General features: G+C 41.7%; 1 protein-coding gene across 1 annotated transcript in view; it reads left to right on the top strand.

Annotated features, from left to right (window-relative positions):
• The window catches only part of PKHD1 (PKHD1 ciliary IPT domain containing fibrocystin/polyductin), a 420,109-nt gene that overhangs the window by 163,697 nt on the left and 232,697 nt on the right, over positions 1 to 23,715 (top strand). Inside the window, exons 37-40 of the mRNA XM_059075914.1 lie at positions 14,484 to 14,694; positions 16,203 to 16,360; positions 19,088 to 19,279; positions 22,652 to 22,777. Coding sequence (XP_058931897.1) covers positions 14,484 to 14,694; positions 16,203 to 16,360; positions 19,088 to 19,279; positions 22,652 to 22,777 — 687 coding nt within the window. The remainder of the gene's footprint in view (positions 1 to 14,483; positions 14,695 to 16,202; positions 16,361 to 19,087; positions 19,280 to 22,651; positions 22,778 to 23,715) is intronic.

Below are 23,715 nucleotides of genomic sequence, written 5' to 3'. Positions count from 1 at the left end.
CACTAACATATTATATACAATTTATTTGTGGTATTTATTGTACTTATTCTAGTGTTTTCCTTAGTAGAATGTATGTATCATGAGGGCAGGGATTTTCATGTTTTGTTTTGTTTTGTTTTTTATTGACAATATCCTAATCCCTACAACGGTGGCTGGACTCATAGTAGGCTTCCAAGAAGTATATGTTGTGTGAATAACTGAATGAAAAACTTAAGCAGAAGACTCAGGATTAACTTTGACCCTGTTTGGGTCATAAGCGCATCACTGAAGCTGCTACTGTGGCTGGGGAAGTGATGCTCTTACTGGCTGTGATGGAGCAAGCGTATGATTGACCCCCCAGAACTACATGGTCTGAGACTGAGAGAGGATGATTCCTTAAAATTAGAGGTGTGTATCTAACCAGAATAAGAGAATGAGCAAGTAAAAACAATAGCTTGTCTACTTTAAAAATATTTGACAATCTGACATTTTTACTACTTTTACTAATTTGGAATTGAAAATTAATAAAATTTTACTGGATATTTCAAGCCTGTTTAGTTTGGCTAGGAAAATAAGAAAAATTCCAATCAATTACTCACTAAGCAAAACCAAATTCACTATTGATAGAAACACAATAGAAAATTTAGAATTAAAAAATGTCTAACAACGTTGTGATATTTTCTAGATTCAATTATATTTAGAGCGTGTTATTGAAAGTATCAGGTTGATTTGTGAGATAGTTTTTAGTTAGGGGATTCAGGACCACATGGATCTTGATCTGGACTGGCCACTCTTGTGTAAATATGTATCAATACATCCCGGGGAATGCCCAGCTAAGGTATCACTATTATATATTAGGGTTTGGCCCAAGCCAAAGAGAACCTCTTGTGAACAACGATGTATCATGTGACTAATTCTTGACTAAGCTATGAAGGGCATGGACAACAAGCTTGTGTTCCTTCCTTATCCCTAAGGCCACACAAGACACTGGGAACTTTGCCCTTGATGGAAGACAAGTCCAGCATAGCCAGTCAGTCCAAGAAGAGAGGAGAACACACTTGCCCCAATGCTAAAGGGAGAGCTGGTCTTGCCCACCTATTCCAGGCCTTTCTTGAATAGGAGGCAGAAACCAGGGAACTGCCTCCTGGGCCCCTTTCCCTATCCTTGTAAGGGGAAGAGAGTAAAAATAGAGACCTCCCCTTTGTTTGGCCTGGTGAATTTTCCATCCCCTGGGACTTAAAAGCAGAGTCATTGGCATGTTATAAATATTGGTAGTATAGTAGAGTCTTTAGACCATATGAAAGATAAATTAGGAAGGTATTTCTCAAATTAGAACAATGGATTTGTTTTAGAACCGTGAACTACTTCCTTCTAAAATTCTAACCGTTGATAGAATGAAGTAATGGAAATAGTACATAAGGCCTTAAAATTCCTATCTAAGCCCTTATGGTTCTAAAGGTTTTTCTGTACTTCCTTTTGGCAGTGTTAGTCATGAGTGTACAAGTCTCTGTATTAGTCAGGGTTCTCCCAATAAATAGAACCAATGTGATATCATATATATACGTATAGATAGATAGGTATATAGATAGATATAGATACAGATATATGGATATCACATTGGTTCTATTTATCTGGAGCACCCTGCCTACAGTGACTATACAGTGACTTATTCATTCACTAATTCACCTATTTATATATACGTAAATATATATACATATGAAGAAACTTATTATAAGGAAATGGCTCATGTGATTATAGAGGCTGAGACCTAGGAGAACTGATTTGTATGTAGCTGTAGATTGAGTCCAAAGGCCTGAGAACCAGTGGAGTCCATGGTGTTCGTTGCAGTTCAAAAGCCAGCAGGCTGGAAACCAAAGAGCCAGAGTTTCAGTCCATATCTGAAGCCTGGAAGAGACCAGTGTCTCAACTCAGCAGTTAGGCAGGAGTTCCAGCTCACTCAGGCTTTTTGTACTATTCAGGTCTTGAATGGATTACTGGATGAAGCCCACCCACATTAGAGAGGACAATCTGCTTTACTGCAGTCTATGGATTCATATGTTAATCTCATCCAGACACACCTTCCAGACATGCTAGGCTAATTCTCTGGGTACCCCAAAGCCCAGTCAAGTTGACGCATCGCCGTTACTAAAGTGGATCCCATTTTCTATAACTGACCCTGTATCATATCTTAGACACATAATCCAGGAAGGTAGCAAGCATCTTGTCTTGACACGAAACTTTCCAAGGGAGATCCATGTCTTCCTTTGAAGGTTTCTGTAGTTTCCTTTCTCCTCCTAGGTCATGAGGATCTTGGCTGACATTCTGCATCTTCTCCAGATGAACTTGGCCTTGCTCAGTCACAGAGCACTCACTCGTCTTCCTCTGGATGAGCGTTAGGAGCGAGGACTCTGGAAGTAGGCTGCTTGGCTCCAAATGCCATCTCTACCACTAACTGTCGGGTGGTCTTTGAAAAGGTCAACTCTTCAGTATTTCAGTTTCCATATACAAGTTGGAGAGATGATTCTAAAACATTTCTCATGGTGCTGTTAGGTGGTTTAAATATAACAAAACATGTAAAGCACTTAGCACAAGGACAGGCATTGAGTAGTTACTCAGTAAGTATTATTATTATTATTATTATTAATTATATGCCTACAGTTTTGATTTGATGAAGCTGCCTCGCTATTCTAAGAAGGCTGGGATGGCGTTTATTGCTTTTCAGTAATCTGTCATCTGGAAACATGTTTGTCATTCTTGATACCCCCATCTCTATCGTTCCCCATATTGTGTCCATCACTAGGTCTTGATTTTAATTCTTGGGTAACTCATTTACTTCTCTCCACTTCCATGGCTATTACCTTAGTTCATGATGCCATAAACTTGTGCCTGGACTATTGTTTAAGCTTTGTAAGTTTATCTTTTAGTTGCTGTTTTCGGCCCTCTCCAATTCATTGTTTACCCTGGAGCCAGGGTGATCTTTTCACAGATGATCTGTGTTCATCAGCACAGATGATGAACAGATCACAGGGTGATCTGTTCACATCACGCCTCTGCTCAAAACCTTTAGTGGCTTCCTGTTGTCCTTGGGGAAAAGTCCAAAATTTCTAACATGGTTATAGCACCCTCTCTAATGTAGGTTTCTGCCTGCATCTACTGCTGTGTTCTCCAACCCTCACTCCTCCCTCACTGCGGTGCTTTTCAGTCTTAGTAACCTTCTTTTAGCTTATTAAATGGTTAATGTAGTCTAGATTTTACATACATTTTTTACATTTTTGAGTACCGAAAGAAATTCAGCTTTGTTAAGTAAATGGAATGCTCCATAGGCAGGAGCATGTGATTTTTTCCTTCAAAGAGAATTCTTCTACATGTATCATCAAAGCAATATTATTAATAGTATTACTTTCAGCCTGGTCCTGAAGAAGGAGTATCACTGGATTGGACATTATATTCAGTATTTGTTAAAATTGGATTTTTACCAAGATCCTGGCACTTTATAATTTTCAAAGCTGCTTCCCATTCTTTCCTCTCATTTAACTTTCACAACAACTCTGTGAAGTAGGAACGACTGGGATTGTTACTTTCATCTCAGAGGTGATGAAACTGGAGCCCGGAAGGGGAGTTAACTAGTATTCACTCCATCCTCTTCATAGGCTTATGATGCACATGGGCTTTCTGTTATTTTGCATACACATAGCTGGTGTTTACCTGTGGCAGGAAGAATAAACAGAAGATACTCCTTCCAGGTTTCTGGAGCATTCTTCCTAATTTTAATTTTTTTAGGTTATTTTGGGATTCTAAGTAGGGCTTTGTTCCTTTTGGCTCCCTTTGTAATATTCTTGACAGGGGTACAAGGAACCTGCTTCTTCACCAGTTTGCTTCTTATATTCAGTATTTTCTATGGCATTTTCTGATTTCTATAATGGCAAATCTACAAATATCTTCTTTTATGGTTTCTGCCTTTGATTTCATGTTTAGAAAATTCTTACCTGTACAAAGACTATATAAAAATTTATCTATTTGTTTCCTGGTACTGTTTTTTTTTTTTTTTCTTTTTCACATTAGTGTCTTTAATCTAGGGTCAGCAAACGATGGCCCATGGGACAAATCTGGCCCATTGTCTATTTTTGCAAACAAAATTTTACTGAAGCACAGCCATGCCCATGTGTTTAGGTATTATCTATGGCTGTTTCATGCTGCCATGGCAGAGCTGAGTTGCAACAGAGACAACCTGGCCTGCAGACCAAAATCTATTCATTGTTTCGCCCTTTATAGAAAATGTTTGCCAACCCCTTCTTTAGTCCATCTAGAATTTATTTTGATATAGTGTATAAGTCAGTTATTTAATTTTTTTTCCAAATGGTTGGTCAATTTTCTCAACACTATTGATGCAACAGTGCAATTATGGTATGCTGAAAAATGGCCTCCAAATATGTTCACACCCCAATTCCTAGAACCCATGAAGATTTGGCAAAAGATACTTTGCAGGTGTGATTAAGTTAAAGATTTTAAAATGGGGAGATTATCCTGGATAATTCAGATGGGCCTGATGTAATCACATTGGTCCTTATCAGAGGGACACAGGAGGAGTCAGAGGAGAAGGAGATGCAATGGTGGAAGCAGAGAGAGGAGTGATGTGTTTGAAGATGAAGGAGGGGCCACAAGCCACAAGCCTCAAGCCAAGGGATACAGGTGGCCACTAGAAGCTGATAAAGACGAGGAAACAGAGCCTCCAGAAGGAAGCAGCCCTGTCGACATCTTGATTTTAGCTCAGTGAACCCAATGTTAGAATTCTAACATCTGGAACCATGAGACAGTACATTTGCATTGTTTGTCTGAGACACTAATTTTGTGGTAATTTCTTATAGCGGCAATAGGAAACTAATACATTTCCCTGGGAATTTTAAATGTTACCTTTATCAGACACTAAATTCTTATTTGATACAGGTACAGATTAATGTCTTTTATAAATAAAGAGCTTTTTAGAACAAATTTAATATCTGGCGATGGGTGTGAATAGACATATCAGTGTAATTAATGCAAATGACCAACATGACTGCATGTGGAGAGGGCTTGGGTTATCCTGTGCTCACAAGGAGGGAGAGATTCTCTTTTACTCTAATGAGTTTTCTCCTATCTTCGCCTCATTAGTAATTACAGAAATGTAAATTAAAACAAAAGTGATTTTTTTTCCCCTTAACCATCAACTCTACCAATATTTTAAAAAGTAGTAGAAAGTCTGAGGAATGGGCATTCACATATACTGCTAATGTGTATAGAGTATGTGCAGTCTTTCTGTAAGGCAATTTGGTAATAATATCAAAAGGTTAAAACTAGGCATATGCCTTGACATGGCAGTGTCACTTTTAGGAATTTATACTAGTGAGATGATCATAAGTATGCATAAAAATTACTCTCAAGAATGTTTACATCTGCACTGTTTATGAAAGAAAAATATTGAGAAAAAAACTGAATATGAAGAAATAATGGATTAAGTATATAAAATATAGATTTTTTAAGTGGGATACTATGATGCTATGATGATATGAAATAGTATATAATACAATTGTAAAATGTTCCTTCTCCATTAAGTAAAGAAAATTTCACAAAATGGTATGTACGGAATTATAGCATTTTTGTTTATATGTATATGAAATGTTGTCAACATATGAATACAGGAAAAGAAGGACAGAAAAGACATATATTAATCTGTTGTAATAAGATCATGGATGCCTTTATTGTCTTCTTTTGCTTCTCTATATTTTTATTTTAAACATGATACATTTATTGCCTTTATTTTTTATTTATTTATTTATCTATTTTTGCGGTACGCGGGCCTCCCACTGCCGTGGTCTCTCCCGTTGCGGAGCACAGGCTCCAGATGTGCAGGCTCAGCGGCCATGGCCCACGGGCCCAGCCGCTCTGGCGGCATGTGGGATCTTCCCGGACCGGGGCACGAACCCGCGTCCCCTGCATCGGCAGGCGGACTCTCAACCACTGCGCCACCAGGGAAGCCCCATTTATTGCCTTTCTAAAAGAAATTATGTTATTAAAAAATAGCTCTTTCCTCACTGTCACCTCCACTCCACAGCATAAACCATAGCAATGATCATCAAAACAATTGTCTATCTGGTCAGAAATATGTCTGAGTTTTTGTATATTTTTTTGACATTGAATAGAAGTGGATGTTAAAGATACTCTAAAGAAGTCTTTATCTCTGACCAAGTGGACCTTGCCCCTCTAACTAACGAACTTTCCGCACAGTTCTATAGGACCTAAGAATGGCATTTGTTGAACTGGCCTGAAATTCACACAGGAGCTAGGAACAGCATTCCAGATGTTTCCACTTATCTCACAATATACGATTTCCTTGGTATTTTGAACTTTATCCTTTGATTCTTCTCAGTCACTTTTTTTTTTTTTTTTTTTTTCTGTACACGGGCCTCTCACTGTTGTGGCCTCTCCCGTTGCGGAGCACAGGCTCCAGACGCGCAGGCTCAGCGGCCATGGCTCACGGGCCCAGCCGCTCCGCGGCATGTGGGATCTTCCCGGACCGGGGCACGAACCCGTGTTCCCTGCAACGGCAGGCGGACTCTCGACCACTGCGCCACTAGGGAAGCCCCCTGATTCTTCTCAGTCACTTTTAAATCTTAGTAGCAACAGTAAAGCTCAGATCGGTTAAAATAAAAAGTTAGCCTTTCTTTCATACCTCTAGGAAAGGCCTTCAATTATAGTAGGGCTCATTGCACCATCCAAATACCCTTGGTTAGCCTTGGTCTAAACCTTTGTGCCAAAAGAATGGCAGGCTTCTTAGCACTGGGGACAGATGCGGTACCCAGGTCTTTCACTGCAGGGCAGAAATGTTTGCTGAGCAGCTGTGTGTGGAGCCAGCTGATCTGCACATTTAGAGAACGGCTCCATCAGTACCGCTGGAGATTGACCAGTAAGGATGCAGGAGGCTCGCGGTGCACACACAGAGCCAATCTCATACAGGATTCCCCCGCCAGGGTTTGTCTTCATCCAAGGGAGAAATCACAGCAAGTGATTCTCAAGGGCAGAGGGAAATGGTGCACGCAAAATGCCTCCATTCCATCTCTTTGGTTTGCCACATAGTCTTGTATTAATGCTAATGTCACAGTCTTCTCTTCCGAAGTATAGTAAGTTGGATCACCTCCGATTCACAAATGGTTTGGGTGCAAAGAATTCCCTTCTAAGTTGGTTGTTTGCAACTTGGAATACATTTGTTTAAAGATGGTTGGGATTAACAGATACACACTACTATATATAAAACAGATAAACAACAAAGACCTACTGTATAGCATAGGGAACTATGCTCAATATTTTGTGATAACCTATAAGGGTAAAAAATCTGAAAAAGAATAGATACATATGTATAACTGAATCACTGTGCTGCACACCTGAAACTAAAGCAATATTGTAAATCAACTATACTTCAATTAAAAAAAAGAAATGCTGATAAACCTATGGTTAAGGGCCCATGTGAGCCCTCAAAAGTGTGTTTTACTTTTCTGTCTAATGCTAAGGGGAGTCTAGCAGCTGACCTTTGTGTATACGAATAATTGTGTGGGGAAGCAGGTCCATTTTCAACATGGGATGTCAGGGACACATCTCTCTGGGCTCTCATCCCATTTGGACTCTACTATATCAGTCTTTTCTTGTTGAGTACTAGTGACAGAGGGTGCTAAGTTTCTCTGCCATGAGAGTGGCTTCTGTGGCCCAGAGGTGACACGATGGCCTGGCACAGTGTGGGTTCTGGGAGCAGAGAGGGCCAGCTTAGAGGCGGGCGAGGTGGAGTAATCAGTCCTTTCCTAATTCCTCTGGTTACTTATAACCTTCTGCTGTTGTTAGGGGTAGTATATGATCAGAGAATCTGGGCCAGCTGCTGGCAGGGGGAGGGGAACTGAGAAACAGTAGAAAGCCAGGGTTTTCTCTCCACCCCTTTCCTCTCAAAGCTCATATCCTGCTACTCTACCTTCTGTTGGCAGATGGATGAAATGAACGGTGGGAAACAGGGCTCACGTACAAGAAATGCTGGGCAGATGCCCAGAGCTTAAAAATTACAAAAAAGAGCAAGGAGAGGGGGGAGGAATGAGCCCTCAAGCAGGTGTATGGGGAACTAAAACTTTCCTTCCACTGCATTATTTTCTTTAATTATGGGTAAATGCATACCTTCAGTTTTCTGGTTTTCTTCCTTGTTCTGATTCTCTTACATTTCTCTTCATCTGCCCAATCTTTGAATGACGGTATTCCCGTGGGCTTGGTCTTGAATATTCTTCATTCATAACGTGTACTTTCTCTCAAGAAACCCCACTTATTCCCAGTGTTAACCTTTATGCACATATTTCTTTATATATCGGGCCTCAGACCTCTCTTCTGAGCCCCAGACTCAACTTTTTACTTGGATGTTCTCTTTAGTATCTAAACATGTAACCTGTCTAAAATGGTCATCTAAAACCGAATATGTCTAAAACTGAATACTACTAGAATATAAACTACACAAGGGCAGGGGTTTTTGACTGTTTTTCTCACTACTGTATTCCCGGTACCTAGAACAGCACATGGCACATAGCACACAGTAGGTGCTCAGTAAATATTTATTGAATGGATTTGTTCTCTTTTTCCCAAGTTGTCCCTGTTGTCTACCAACTTGCATCAGCTCTGGATCTGTGAGGCATTATTAACCTCTTTCTCCTTACCTTTAGAGCCAATCACACAGTCCTCTTGATTCCCCTAAAGGTACCTCAAATTTTTATACTCCTCTCCAGATCGGCTGCCTTACTCTTATTCAGACCTCCAGAACTTCTTGTCTGATCTACTACATTAGCCTTCTAGAAACTGCAGAAGGCTTCTACATACACCTCTTACTTTTATGCACTTTCTTGCCATCTACTCTTCATGCTACATCCAGTGTGACGCTTGAAACCATAAATTTGATCAAGTTACTATTCTGAATAAGGTTCAGTTCCTTTAAAGCAGGCCAAGAGGGTCCGGCATTATTTGTCCCAGCCACACCATGGCTTCTTATTCATCTGCTTCAGAAACCCCCATCTCCATTCAGTCCCTGGAGCACATGAAGCTCCCTCCTTCCCCCCTGGCTGGCTCCTACCCAGCTCAGGACATGACTCAGACTTTTCTCATTCTCCCCAGTGTGCAGTATATACAGTTTCTCTCCCCTCAGTTTGATATGTGAGCTTATGAACTTAAAATATGGCTGGTCTTACAACAGTATGATTCCTTAGTTGTCATGTGAAATATTTCTTTGGTGTTTTCCAAACCACTTTTGGAGTAAACTCTAAGCTCTTTGGGAGGGCCTGCGAGGTCCTTCCAGGGCAGGTCCTGCTCACCTTTCCAGGTGCATCCCCACTGACCCTCCTCAGGTCCCCATCCCTGCCATACACCTGCATTCTGGCCGTGCCACCTCTATGGCAGTTATTTGAATGGGTCATGTTGGCCCACACCATTGTGCACAGTGTTGCCTTTGCCTGGAGGGCTCTGCCCATTTTGTCCTCCGCTCCACCGTGGCTTATCCTTCAAGACACAGCTCAGTTGTCACGTCTTCTGGGAAGCATTCCCAGAAACAACCCCTGCCTCGGTGTGAGGTGTTCCATGTCTCTTCGCTGGCGGACCCTGGGTGTCCCTCTGTCTTATCACTTAACAGAGTGCATTTGTGATTTTTTTGTCTGTTTCCTGTAGTATCCATGGACCCTGGAGGACAGTGACTCTGTTCCCTTTATGTCTGTCTTGCCAGTGCTTGACAGATGCTCATCTACACAAAAGAAAAGATAGCATTCATTGTTTTGCTATGGATAATGGTGAAGCTGCATGCAGAAATAAGGGGAAATAATTTACATATATTTGAGAAAAATATTTCTAGTTCTTTTGTGAATTTCTTTATATTTCTGTTCTGACGTGAACATGATTTTGATGAAATGATTCTTTCCTCCCTGTTTCCCCCCCTTCCCCCCTCCTCCTGCCCTTTACTGATTTGGAAAGGTCTTGGCAGTTATTCACTTGGAATAAATTGAACGATTGAAGTCCTACAAAACAAACAGAGGATAATTAGTGATTTTAAAGTGTGTTAACCCACAAAGATGATTTTCTTTCTCTCCATGACCATTTGGCAAGATGATTCTCTGGGCCTGTGTAATTATGGATGAATAGCACTGAAATGCTTGAACAATAATTTGTAGGAAATACAATTATGAGTAGAAGTCATTAGTGGGAGTAAATGAGTAGTTTGTTTGTTAACAGGTCAAAGTTGAAAGCCCCAAAAGGTTAAACATTGTATTAAATTACGAGTCAAGAGCATAATCTTTTTTCTTGTAAGCATATGCATAAATTACTGAGCTTTTTAAACTGTATTTTTATATGGTTTTTCTTTTTTTTTATATTTTATTTTTTATTTGTGGTACAGAAAGGAAGGGAGACACCCGAGCTGGGTTTCTGAAGAGTTCTGTGAAGTGAAATGACTCACATTTGCAATGTGTACGATGCTGTTTTCATCAGAGAAGTCGGTCAATCCACCTTGTATGGCTTTGAAATAGTATTTATAAAGTAAAGGATATAGTGTTTTGAGTATCAAAGCTAACTGGGTATGGTTAATATACAGTTACTTCCAGAGACTAGAATTCCATTAGGTGTCCAGTTCTTTGGTTCTGGATTCAGAAGAGCCAGTTTCAGAACTTGGCGCTGACATCTCCTACTGTGTGATTTTGTCCTGGAAGCATTATTTTAGCCTCCTAATCTACACAATCTGTTAAAAGGAAAACAAAACAAAGCAAAACCCAGAAAACCAACAGTTCTTACTTCAGAGTAACACTACTTAGCATAGGTTGGATTTATTCTAAATTCTCAATAATGTTTGTGTTGTTTGTCAACGTTTTACATTCTGGATATCATATGCTCATTTAGGTATATATCTGATGAAGGTTTGTAAGTGATTGTCCATATGGCAATCGTCAGAATAATTTAAATCCCTATGAGTTGAATGCTAATCATGAACCCAGCTGAATGCTGTGTTAGAAATTGTGACATTTGTAAAGGAGACATGAGGCAGTGGCCCTGCATTCAAGGTGGGGCAAGAGACATATGTACTGTAATAATTACAGAATAACTTAGTATAAAATATATGGTGCTGACTATAGGTTACATCACTCAAGTCTCCCCAGGCCTCCCTGAACACTCTCAGCCTGTGGGTATTTCAATAGTGATAACAGAAGTATTCCTGCTCACCTCCCCCAACTCTCACAGATCCTCCAGCCCTTACCAACATCCCTGCCTGCTTGTAATAGGTGTTCTCATGACAATTTCATCAGTTAGTCTATTTTCCTCTTATTTTGGTTTTCTTGGTCATTGTGCTCCCTTCAGGGAGGCAGCTGGGGGCTGCCTGGCTGCCCTTGCTTCGGGTACCTGCCATGAAAATACTGAACACAGGGTGCCAAGGGTGCAGACTTTCATTGCTGCCCAGGTGGTCCAGCCCTCAGGTGTGAGAGGGTTGTGCTCTGTGATGGAACCAAAGACAACTACTGTTGCCACTTGGGGTCCCACGTGACCATCCGGGTGTCAGAACTTTGGGGTGCTTGCTTCTCCATGTTTCCATCATGATTTTCCTCCTTCAGTACATATTTATTGAACACTTATTATATACAGGACACTGTGATATGCGCTGATACTATGATGGTGGGCAAGTATAGGTATAACTTCTGCTGCCATGTTTAATAGGGGAGATGGAGAATGACAGTAATAGAGGTCAAACCACATGTGTTGAGTGCTAGAAAGGAGAGGGACACAGTGATACGACAGATTATAAGTCAGGGTTTGACCTAGTTTGGAGGTCTCAGGTTTTTCTGAAGGACCAAGTTGAACATCATTCTGGAGAATGAGGCAAAGTGAGTTGAAGGAATCCCAGGCAGAGGAGCATCAGGTACAAAATCCATCTGGAGGGTGCCTTCAGGTTCTTTCCTCAGGTTCAGTCATGGGTCCATGAGAGGGAGCCCATGTCTGAGACAGACCCCGTACCATCTCTGTCATCTTTTCCTATCTGTTCCTTTGTGGAAACTTCTTCTCCCGTGCAAAGCAACTCAGTCAAACGGCCCGCAATCCAGCCAGACATGGGGCGTGCCTAGTCCCAGACGTACACTGACCTTTTACTCAATAAGAACCCCCTTATCACTGTGGCGTCTATAGGAGGCAGTGGACATCGGCATGGGCTGAAGTGCTCCCTGACATCCAACAGAAGAGGTGAGGCTTGAGCTGTTTTTAGGAGAGCAGATGAGGGGAAGAAAACTGGGTACCCGATGGAAGGGATGGAACAGGCAAAGGAGTAGAGGTAGGAGTGATCCTGTTAAACGAGAAGAAGTACAGTAAAGAGGCCTCCTGGAATGGAGAGTTTATTCAGGAGTCAGACCATACAGTGGAGTCTGATTAAGGAGACTCTTGAAATTCAAGAAGGGAATTTGTGCCTTTGTTACTGAGTACTGTAGGCAGATACTGCAGGTTAATGAACAAAGAAGGGATGTAATTAAAAAAAGAACAATGCATAATGGTCAGAAGAATAAAAGCTGTTTGCAGAGAGTCTAGCTCAGGTGATTATTAAATTTATTTTGACATTCTCCAATTTGAGATGATAGTAACTCATCCAAATACCCATATCTGCTATGTTAGCTGCAAATACGAGGCTGGCACTCGTCAGACACTCAGGTTGATGTTTTAGTCAGACATGGAGAGGTGTGTTGTTTTTGCAATGAGAGCGAATAAATTATGAGATAATTTTACTGCTTTCTAGAGGCTCTGTCAACATTTGAAAGGTCTTAAGTTTATGTTAATAGTTAAAAATTCACTTTAAAGATCCTCTGTGATTTTTTTCCATTCATTCTGACTTGGCTATTATTTATAAGAATGATTAGCTAAAAAATATCTTTGTTGTGCCTATTCTTGTTTCTGCCACATGTAGCTGCTTGTTGATAGGTGCACAGCAGGTGTTTGTTGAGTATTGACTGAGTATTATGAACCATTGAGCACAGCGTTTAATAGAATTTTGTCCTTGACAAATATTTTCTATGCGTATTAGAGATTTTTCTGTGCAGACATTCAAGAACAGATCATAGAAATTCACATATATATGCATATACATCAAAATAGACTTTATTTCATTTATTGTTCCCAAAGGTTAAAACATACAAACCAGGAAAAAAATTAAAATTATTTTCTTTCTGGGATGATTTATGTCTTAATTTTCACCTGCTCTATAATTAGAAATTTTGAACTCTGAGAATTTTTTTTAAGATAAAATTATTGCCCAAGTAAACTTGGGAAATTACATCATTAACCCAGAGACCTTCCTAAGCCTAGAACAACATTACTGGTACAATGCCCCCGCCACCCAACATAGACAAATAAATAAAGAGGGAAGTTTAAAATAATTTGAAAATGATTTATTGTTGCCCACCTCTGTAGTTAGAGATTCAAGTATTATTACTTTACTGCAACAAGGGAGGACAGGAAGTTGCTGTGGGCTAGAGGTAAATTATGATCTATTGCGAAGGAGGAAGGAAATGTGCTGAGGAAAGGAGTTGGGAGTAAGCCTTGTGTTTTCTGAGGTATTGCTTCAGGTAATGGCTGGAAAAAAAATCTTTGCCTTGACCCTTGCTGGAAAAGGCCGGAGTAAGCTGTAAGACTGGTTAAGGAGCAGCATACTGGTTTGGGGAGGATCAGACAGCTGCACTGAAGCCGAAAACAAACCAAGGTATCTAGAGTCACACGTTCCCCCTTGTTCAGCTTTGCTGAGCCATCCTGTCCTGGATACACCTTGTCTCAGAGTCTAAGGGGATCACTTAATACCCTAAGACTTAGGACAACCATTCTGAGGGTAATTTTGACTTTTAACTCTACCATTACTATTTGTACAGCGAGTTGAAGTCTTCAGTTTAGAAATACATGGTGAACTTCTATCTTGGAGAGTCTACTTGGAAGAAGAAAGAGGTGACAAATTTCATCCTCAAAACAGTGTGATGCAAGGAAGGAAGAGAGAAGACTAAAATCTATTGAGGGTCTGTTATGTGGCAAGGTCCACGCTAGTTGTTTCACAGATATTTTCTCGTTGAATCGTCCTAAAGCCCCAGGAGGGAAGGCTTTGCTGCTTCTGCTTTGTAACTGAGGAAACTGAGACCCACCTTTAAGTATATCACCCAAAGAAACATAGTTAGACTATGGCAAGACTGTGATTCAACTGTAAAGTTAGTCTGACTCCAATTCCTGTGTTTTTCACCCCATATCATTCTCTATCCTGGATTACTTTTGTTGTCCCTATGTGACAGAAAAAAAAAAAACAACTCAATATCCAAAAAAGTGAGGGCATAGTTGCCTCTTGAGCCTGAAGCTTGCTTTCCCAGATTCTTCTTTCACAGGAATTTTTTGGCTGAATGACATCACGTTCATATTAAGTTTTAAAAATGTCTAAAGGCAAGTTTCCCTCGGATTTGCTTTAGGTTCACTCCCAGAAGTAGTGGTCACCCATCTTCGAGCAGCTGCCTATGCCCGTGACACAGTGTTGGCTCTGGAAGATGCTGTGGACTGGCATGCGGGGGATGAGGTCATTGTCATCAGTGGGATGGGTGCAGAAGGCGCCAAGCCCTTGGAAGAGATCGTCATTGTGGAGACTGCGCGGAATACAGACCTCCATCTGAGGTCACCCTTGAGGTACTGCATGTCACCTTGGCTCCTTTTAGATGGAAGAAGATGAGGTCTTCACTGTGTTGGTGTCTGGCATTTGTTTGTCTTTCAATAACGTATTTTTACATTAAATGATAGTAGACATTTTGACAAGAAGATTACAAAGCATGAAACATTTGGAAGATTAAGACTTCTTAAATAAGTTTCTCTGGTAAGACTCTAGAACTTTCATCTCGCAGTAGATGGTCAGTGCAACAGTCAGCATAGTTCCTAATTTTCACATAGTTGTGATGATAGTTCACTCTTCTTTATCTGAGTTTCGAAAGAAATAGAGCCCCAGATGGAGAATTAGGCTAATTTAGTGGCTTACTATTCCTAATAAGATTTGGAGTGATACCAGTCGGAATGGCCATCATCAAAAAATCTACAAACAATAAATGCTGGAGAGGGTGTGGAGAAAAGGGAACACTCTTGCACTGTTGGTGGGAATGTAAATTGATACAGCCACAATGGAGAACAGTATGGAGGTTCCTTAAAAAACTAAAAATAGAACTGCCATATGACCCAGCAATCCCACTACTGGGCATATACCCAGAGAAAGCCGTAATTCAAAAAGAGTCACATGGGCTTCCCTGGTGGCGCAGTGGTTGAGAGTCCACCTGCCGATTCAGGGGACACGGGTTCGTGTCCCGGTTCGGGAAGATCCCACATGCCGCGGAGCGGCGAGGCCCGTGAGCCATGGCCACTGAGCCTGCACATACAGAGCCTGTGCTCCGCAACGGGAGAGGCCACAACAGTGAGAGGCCCGCGTACCACAAAAAAAAAAAAAAAAAAAAAAAAAAAAAGAGTCAAGTACTACAATGTTCATTGCAGCTCTATTTACAATAGCCAGGACATGGAAGCAACCTAAGTGTCCATCAACAGATGAATGGATAAAGAAGATGTGGCACATATAAACAATGGAATGTACTCGCCATAAAAAGAAATGAAATTGAGTTATTTGTAGTGAGGTGGATGGACCTAGAGTCTGTCATACAGAGTGAAGTAAGTCAGAAAGAGAAAAACAAATGCTGTATGCTAACACATATATATGGAATCTAAAAAAAAAAAAAAAGTTTCTGATGAACCTAGGGGCAGGACAGGAACAAAGACGCAAATGTAGAGAATGGACTTGAGGACACAGGGAAGGGGAAGCGGAAGCTGGGATGAAGTGAGGGAGTAGCATTGACATATATACACTACCAAGTGTAAAATAGATAGTTAGTGGGAAGCAGCCGCATAAGGGAGATCAGCTCTGTGTTTTGTGACCACCTAGAGGGGTGGGATAGGGAGGGTGGGAGGGAGGGAGATGCAAGAGGGAGGGGACATGGGGATATATGTATAGCTGATTGACTTTGTTATACAGCAGGAACTAACACAACATTGTAAAGCAATTATACTCCTATAAAGATGTTAAAAAAATAATGCAACAACAACAATAACAAAGATTTGGGGTGATATCTTCAGATGTGTCATTTTCTTTTTCTTTGTTTCAGACATTCTCACAACTCCACAGAGAACTGGGTGGCTGGAGAGCTCCATGTTTTAAAGGTCATGGTGGTTCTCCTCAGCAGGAGTATTACCATACAGGGAAATCTCACTGATGAGAGGGTGCAGCTCCTTGCTTCATGCCAGACGGCCAATGCTTCAGAAGGTAGAGAAGTATTTTGTTGGGAAGTCCAGTGGGTGAAAAAACATGTTCTTACTGTCCAATGATAAGTGGTATGGTTGACTTCTTTCAAGTGCATGTTCCTAATATTCTGTAGTTTTCACAATGCTCTCGATAAGTCATCATTTCCCCTCCTGCCTTCGACCCCCTTGTGAAAGAGATAGACAAAAGTATCTGCTTGGGAAAGTAATTATTTTTCTGGGGAAAAATATTCCTGTTAAATAATGAAATCTGGAGAGTGGAATTACATTTCCAGGTTAGAGGTTATAATGAAGTCTTGACACTGATTCCAGGCCTCTTCTAAAATTCTCAGGAAAACTGATTAATGCCAGAGTCAGGGATATAGGCAGCACATTCTTATGGGTTAGACCTGTAAGGCTCTTCCCTCCCTCCACTACCCCCACTTTTAGAGTTTGTTTTCTGAGTGAAATTACCACATACTTTAAGTAAGTGGTTGAAAAAGTCAATTTATCTTCTAGAAGTACAGGCACTGAATCACACTGATGTACCTATTAAACATCTATTTCAGGGATGGTTAGTTTAGTAGGTTATGTTTTGGTTTCCCAGGCTGTGGATTATGAAGCTTTCACATGTTGTGAAGACATCATTTGTCAACTTTGGTCCAGGATGGTGTAGGTGTCAAGGATGACTCCCAGGCATGAGCTCTGGATAGATGAGGAGGCTATTTATTGATATGGGAAGAGGAAAAGGTTTGGGGGGTGGGAGGGTGGAGATCATGAGTTTAATTTTGTACGTGTCGGGGCCGAGATGCCAGGCCAGCATGTGAGCAGAGATGTCTGGAGCCTGGAAGAAATGTCAAGGCTGCAGTTAAAGATCTGAGTCATGCCTATGTATAGCTGCCTGTGGGTGTAATGTTGGGATGTGGTTGGGTAAGAGGGACCTTGATTCCACTCCCCACCCCTCTAGTCACCTAGCTCATAAATGTGTCATTCTGAAAAAAATGTTTGCATCCAGTGGGTTAGAATCCAGTGACTGCCAACTTTAATAATTCTACTGAATTGGGACCTGCAGTCTATTCAAACTCTCTTGGTAATTCTCATACAGGTATTCTCAGATCATATTGTACAAATCATGGAATTTGATCATGCTGCAAGAGAGACCATGTTGGGCTTCCCTGGTGGCGCAGTGGTTGAGAGTCTGCCTGCCGATTCAGGGGACACGGGTTCGTGCCCCGGTCCGGGAAGATCCCACATGCGGCGGAGCGGCTGGGCCCGTGAGCCATGGCCACTGAGCCTGCACGTCTGGAGCCTGTGCTCTGCAACGGGGAGAGGCCACAACAGTGAGAGGCCCACTTGCCACAAAAAAAAAAAAAAAAAAAAAGTAGAGAGACCATGCTTCTAGGTTTACACCAGTATAAATCTGTTGTCTCCTAATGGAAAAAAAAACCCCTAGTTACACCACAACTTTTCTTTTCCTTACAGTTTTTTTTTTTTTTTTTTTTTTTTTTGGTGTGTGTGGTACGCGGGCCTCTCACTGCTGTGGCCTCTCCCGTTGCGGAGCACAGGCTTCGGACGCGCAGGCTCAGCGGCCATAGCTCACGGGCCCAGCCGCTCCGCGGCATGTGGGATCTTCCTGGACCGGGGCACGAACCCGTGTCCCCTGCATCGGCAGGCGGACTCCCAACCATTGCGCCACCAGGGAAGCCCTACACCACAACTTTTAAACATTACTAAACAATTCTAAAAATAAAACAAAATTCATAGACCCTTATTAAAAAAATAATATGTCACTCACCTCTTCTTTGTGTGGGGCTCAAGTATGGGAACCAGGTAGCCACATACAATAACAAGAGGCCTGGACACTGGAAAACATTATGGATCAATGTCATATATAATCAAAATTGTGACAAAGTGTACAAATATAAAACATCTCTTTATTCACCTCATATATTCATCCTTTGGGTGCTGGCAAATGACTGTTGAATGGTCCATCATTTTGTATTAGTGACATTTCTTCTTTGGTTTATTAACCTGGATAATAAAGAGTTAATTCAGGAGATGATTTCTTCTCCATCCTGAGGTCAGTCCACACCACCAAATGCCACGTGTCAACACAAAACGTCTGGACCCTGAGGTCACAACACTTTGGTAGTTGCATGTGGTACTATGTTCATGCTGTTTGCTGTTCTCACTAGGGGCTCTGCTGGGAAGGAGGCCCTGGTGTGGGGGGCTGCTCAGTCACTCCTCTGGAGCCCTCTGCCATTTCTTCAGTGGCATGATTGCTGTGCCTCCAAACCATAAAGTGGCAAAATATCGGGAAAGCCCCACTGGACATCTCAAGACTAAAAAGAGCCGTGGTTACATTCAGCGCTCACATCTCTTCCCTACAATTATCCACCACTAGAGGGTCGTTTGATTGCACACTCCCTCCGGGGGATCTTTTGGATTGAAATAAGCATCTATTTAGGTTGGGTTTGTGGGTTCCAGTCATCCTCTTTGTGACCGCAATGAAGGTGATTGATTTGGGGGCTTCTGGAAACAATAGAGTGAAGGCAACATCATGTCCTAGTTATTGGATGTTTTAATTAATAATCCAAAGAGGAGAATCAAAGTAAAAGGGAAGTAAGATTATTAAACGAAATCAACAATCACGGTTTTCCCTTTGTGCCAAGAGTGCCTTTCGTACTGGGAGATTTGTCCCGAAGCATATTGTACATACTTCTGCTCCCCTTGACTTCGTTCTGTGTTTCAGGTGATTTGCAGAACTGTTTGTATTTCAAGAGTGAGAAGATGCTGGGATCCAGGGATCTGGGGGCCAGAGTCATCATTCAGTCTTTTCCGAAGGAGCCCAGCTGGGTCCAGTTGAAGGGAGTGCAGTTCCGGGACTTGGGGCAAGCCTTCTGTAAGCATGTGAGCTCACTGACTCTGGTGGGAGCTCTGAGAGGTAAGGAGGCCCAGGCATAACGTCTCATTTTTCTTTCCTCTTCCATATTCTAGGCTCTCTATGCAGGGGGTCCTGGTAGGTGGTATGTGGGGACATGGGGGGATCAGAGATGGACAACTATACCCTAGATCTGTTGTTTTCAAACTTTAACATGCCTAAAAAGTCACTTGGGGGCTTCCCTGGTGGCGCAGTGGTTGAGAATCCGCCTGCCGATGCAGGGGACGCGGGTTCGTGCCCCGGTCCGGGAAGATCCCACATGCCGCAGAGCGGCTGGGCCCGTGAGCCATGGCCGCTGAGCCTGCGCGTCCGGAGCCTGCGCTCCGCAATGGGAAAGGCCACAACAGTGAGAGGCCCGCGTACCACAAAAAAAAAAAAAAAAAAAAAAAGTCACTTGGGGAGCTTATTAAAATTCTCACTTAGAGACCCTGCTGAGGCAAATCCTGATATAAAGTGGGCCTAGAGGTCTGAATTTTTAACAAACCTTCTGATTCTGGAACAAGTAGTCCAAGGAGTGCCCTTTGAGAAATGTCACTATAGGTACAACAGATGTGGAGGGAACCACACAAATCCGTGTTTTGAATCCTGCCACTATGACTATGACACTATCCTGCCATTACTGGCTTTGTGACTGCAGGCAGATTGACATTGAATAGTGTAAATCATCAAATCAAGGCTAGCGGAAAGCACTTCGTGAAGCTGTCCTAACGCAGAGGAATCTCCTGCTGTGAAACTGGGAGAGAATGGCTGAGAACCAGGCACCCTTCCAGGGGATATAGAGTGGGCAGAGTGTGCAGATCTTGGCCAGACCTGAAGAGATAGGAAGGAAGGAGGAGACATCCAAGGCAGGTGGGAACAAGTAGGTAAAAAAGATCAGAATCAGAAAAGAAGAACATGACCAGATGTACTGATAAAGGCTCTGAGATCAAAGTTGGGGGGATGTGGGAGCATCCAGGGCAAAATGCCAAGGCCAGAATCTGATATACAGAGATGAGAGACTTGGGTACAGATGCTGAGTGATGAGGACAGCAGCTCCGTCTCACAGTTATGCTCCCCAGACCTCAGCACCTCATCACCCACATATGCAAGCTTTGCCTTCCTTGATAGGGTGGTGCTCTGAGGGTTGAGGCCTGGCAAAGCACATCAGGGCACGTTGGAGGTTCAGGTGGGCCTTGAGAGGTGCTAGGATTTCAACAGGTAATGACAAAGTAATCCTTGAGGTCATTGAAAGCAAGATCCTGGCTAGCCAGCTGCAGCATTTTTTTTTTTTCCTTATTTCAGATCATCTGCATGCCAAGAATGTCTATTTATCCTAATTTTCCAGATCTCTTCCACCTTATTTATTTATTTTTACACCCCTATAGGAGGATGGTTCCTCACATGGCTCTTCCCCTAGTACATTAGGACCCTCAGTATCTTTGTGTCCCTCTCTCTGTTTCTTCATTCTCATGGTGCTTATGATGCTGAGGAATATTTGATGTGGGCCAGTTCCAGTAGAAGTGAGGGGAGTAGTCACATATGAGTTATCAATGAACATAATCAACCCCCCCCATCAAAAATTCACTTAATCTGCCTCCTCAACCTCTGCTTCAGAGTACCTGCACTTTTATTTATTTATATACATTAAGTTTTATTTGAAAAAGGGGTCCGTGCTTAACAAAAGTTTGAAATCCACTCAATTAATACATTATTTCCTGTAGGTTTCTGTTAAAATGCAAATGTGTTTCCTGGGAGGGGGAAAACCATTAACACAGAGGTTAGAAACTTCTGGCATGCTTGCCAAAGAATCCTTTATTGGTTCATGCCCTACAGACTCCCATGACCTGTATGGCCAACTGTCCCCAGCTACTGGAATTGGAGAGTGTTAGAATCTTTGCATGCAAGCTGCTTTTAAACGTTTACCAAGCCCTGACCTCCACGCGCAATACATAGCTCTGTAAACACGTTAGTACTTCCTGGTTGTTCAGATGGGCAGGCGTATTCTGATGGAGTGATGTTATGGTGGAGGTCTGGAGTCCGGAAAAGTCTGCAGCAGGCAGTGTTTCCTACGTGAGTGCGTATTGCTGGGTTAACTCATTGGTGACTGATGTGAGGGCATCTGGTGCTGGGGGAGCTGAGGTCGAGGGGAATCTACAGGCTCTGTGTCTAGGGGACATCATAGTTGAGAATTTTCTTGAGAGTCCCAATTTAAAAGTCAAATTATTATGTAATCCAAAGTCATTTTTCCAATACTTCAAACATTGGGTATTGATATAATCTCTCTCACTACCTGGAAATAATACAAAACTCCTTTTTGAGGATTTATAATTTTACTATCCAAATAATACATTTTTATTATTTTAATGTGAGTTTCCTCCATCAGACTCAAGATACACAAGTTCAGAATTTACTTAGTTTTATTCATCTTTATGTCTCCGGCACAAGGCACAATTCCTAAATATATAGTTGATACTCAGTAAATATTTATTCATTGATTGATTCAGTCCACATACATTGATTTGGGGATCATAAAATATGCCATGGAGCCAGTGTAATGGTTTTCCTAAAATATCTATGTCTCTTAATATGGTAGAAGGTATTTCCCCTTCAGTTTCACAAACCACCGTATTCAAGGGTGGTTATATTCAATAACTTTGCTATATACCTGAAACATTGTAAATCAACCATACTTCAATTAAAAAAATTACTTCATAGGGCTTCCCTGGTGGCGCAGTGGTTGAGAGTCTGCCTGCCTGCCGATGCGGGGGACACGTGTTTGTGCCCCGGTCCGGGAAGATCCCACATGCCGCGGAGCGGCTGGGCCCGTGAGCCATGGCCGCTGAGCCTGCGCGTCCGGAGTCTGTGCTCCGCAATGGGGAGAGGCCACAACAGTGAGAGGCTCGCGTATCGCAAAAAAAAAAAATTACTTCATAGCTCAGGAAATAATGACTACCTCTCCTCATGCCAGAGGCAGTTTTCAGAGATCAGTGTTGGTCCATAAACAGTGCTCTTCACATCGTCCTTAACATCTTTTGAGCTGCTGTCCACCATATTGTGATTAGAGTAGATACCAAAGATGACGGCCAGTTGGAAATCTTGACGGCCACGGATTCCTCTGTGGTTTGGCCATACTGTCTCGTTCTCAGATGGTTTTCTTTACTAACACGTGGTCCTTGGATTCCACCCTGCTTATCTTTGTTATCTTTGAGGTACCTTGGTCTGTGCTGCCCATTTTCTTGATTTGATTTCTGCTGCCAACTCCTTATTTCTTGAGTTTTATATGTTGTGTGGGAGAATGTTCTTAGTTATATTCTAGCTTGCTTTGGAGATGATTAACAGAATGTGAGGAACCTTCGAGATTCCCATCTAATTTTTACCTTCCTCTTTGCTGTTCAGGTTCCTACATGCAGGGCTGTACCGTGTGGCGATCTTTCAGCAGAGGCCTCAGCATGTCCAGGACCTTGGGCCTGAAGGTGGAGAGTAACGTGTTCTACGATATTTTAGGCCACACACTGCTGGTGGGTAAGTGAAACAAGCTTGTTTAAATTTGGCATTCTGGTGGAGGACACATCATTTTATAAAAGGAATCATCCCCAAATTTAAATTTCCAATTTGTAAAAACTTTAGCCTCTGATCATTAGAAATAGGCCGTTGTTAAAAATTTTAATTTTAAATTTAGTCATTACTGATTGGCTAACTAAGCTTTACCAATAGGAAACTGATTTTTATTTTTAAAATTTTATTGAGGTATAGTTGATTTACAGCATTGTGTTAATTTCTTCTGTACAGCAATGACTCAGTTATACATATATATATATATATATTCTTTTTCATACTCTTTTCCATTATGGTTTGCCACAGGGTATTGAATATAGTTCTCTGTGCTATACAGTAGGACCTTGTTGTTTATCCATCCTATATAATAGTTTGCTTCTGCTAATCCCAAGCTCCCAGTCCTTCCTTCCTCCACCCCTTCCTCGACAACCACAAGTCTGTTCTCTGTCTCTGAGTCTGTTTCTGAGGAAACTGATTTTTAAAGGTGGCATTTCAGTTCAGGTTAATAAATATATAATGGGAGATTTTAAAATTTATTGTCAGTAATTTTAACAATAATTCAAAGTCACATAAATAGGTTTCTGTGCAGTCTCATGGAGTGTCAAACCTGGATGTTGAACAAGGAGTTAAGACTGTTGAATTCTGTTCTTTGCTGCTCTTGTGGCTTGCTGAAGAAGCCCATGTTTCAAGAATCTTCTAAATGGTCACTTGTATCCACTTTTGTTTCCTAAAGTTCATTCCCCTCGCTATGCCTAGAATTATCCTTAACAATCTCAGATTGCATCATGTCACTCCTCTCCTTAAAGCCCTTTAAAAACGTCTTATTTCTCTTAGAATACAATCCAAAATCCTTACTCTGGCTTAAAAGACTCCCTTAGTGATTTTGCTTTTATTAATCTTGGTAC

The sequence above is a fragment of the Kogia breviceps genome, chromosome 10 (genome assembly GCF_026419965.1).
Source record: "Kogia breviceps isolate mKogBre1 chromosome 10, mKogBre1 haplotype 1, whole genome shotgun sequence".
Taxonomy (NCBI): domain Eukaryota; kingdom Metazoa; phylum Chordata; class Mammalia; order Artiodactyla; family Physeteridae; genus Kogia; species Kogia breviceps.
Note: the sequence above shows the minus strand (reverse complement) of the source record. Positions and strands in the feature narration are given on the sequence as shown.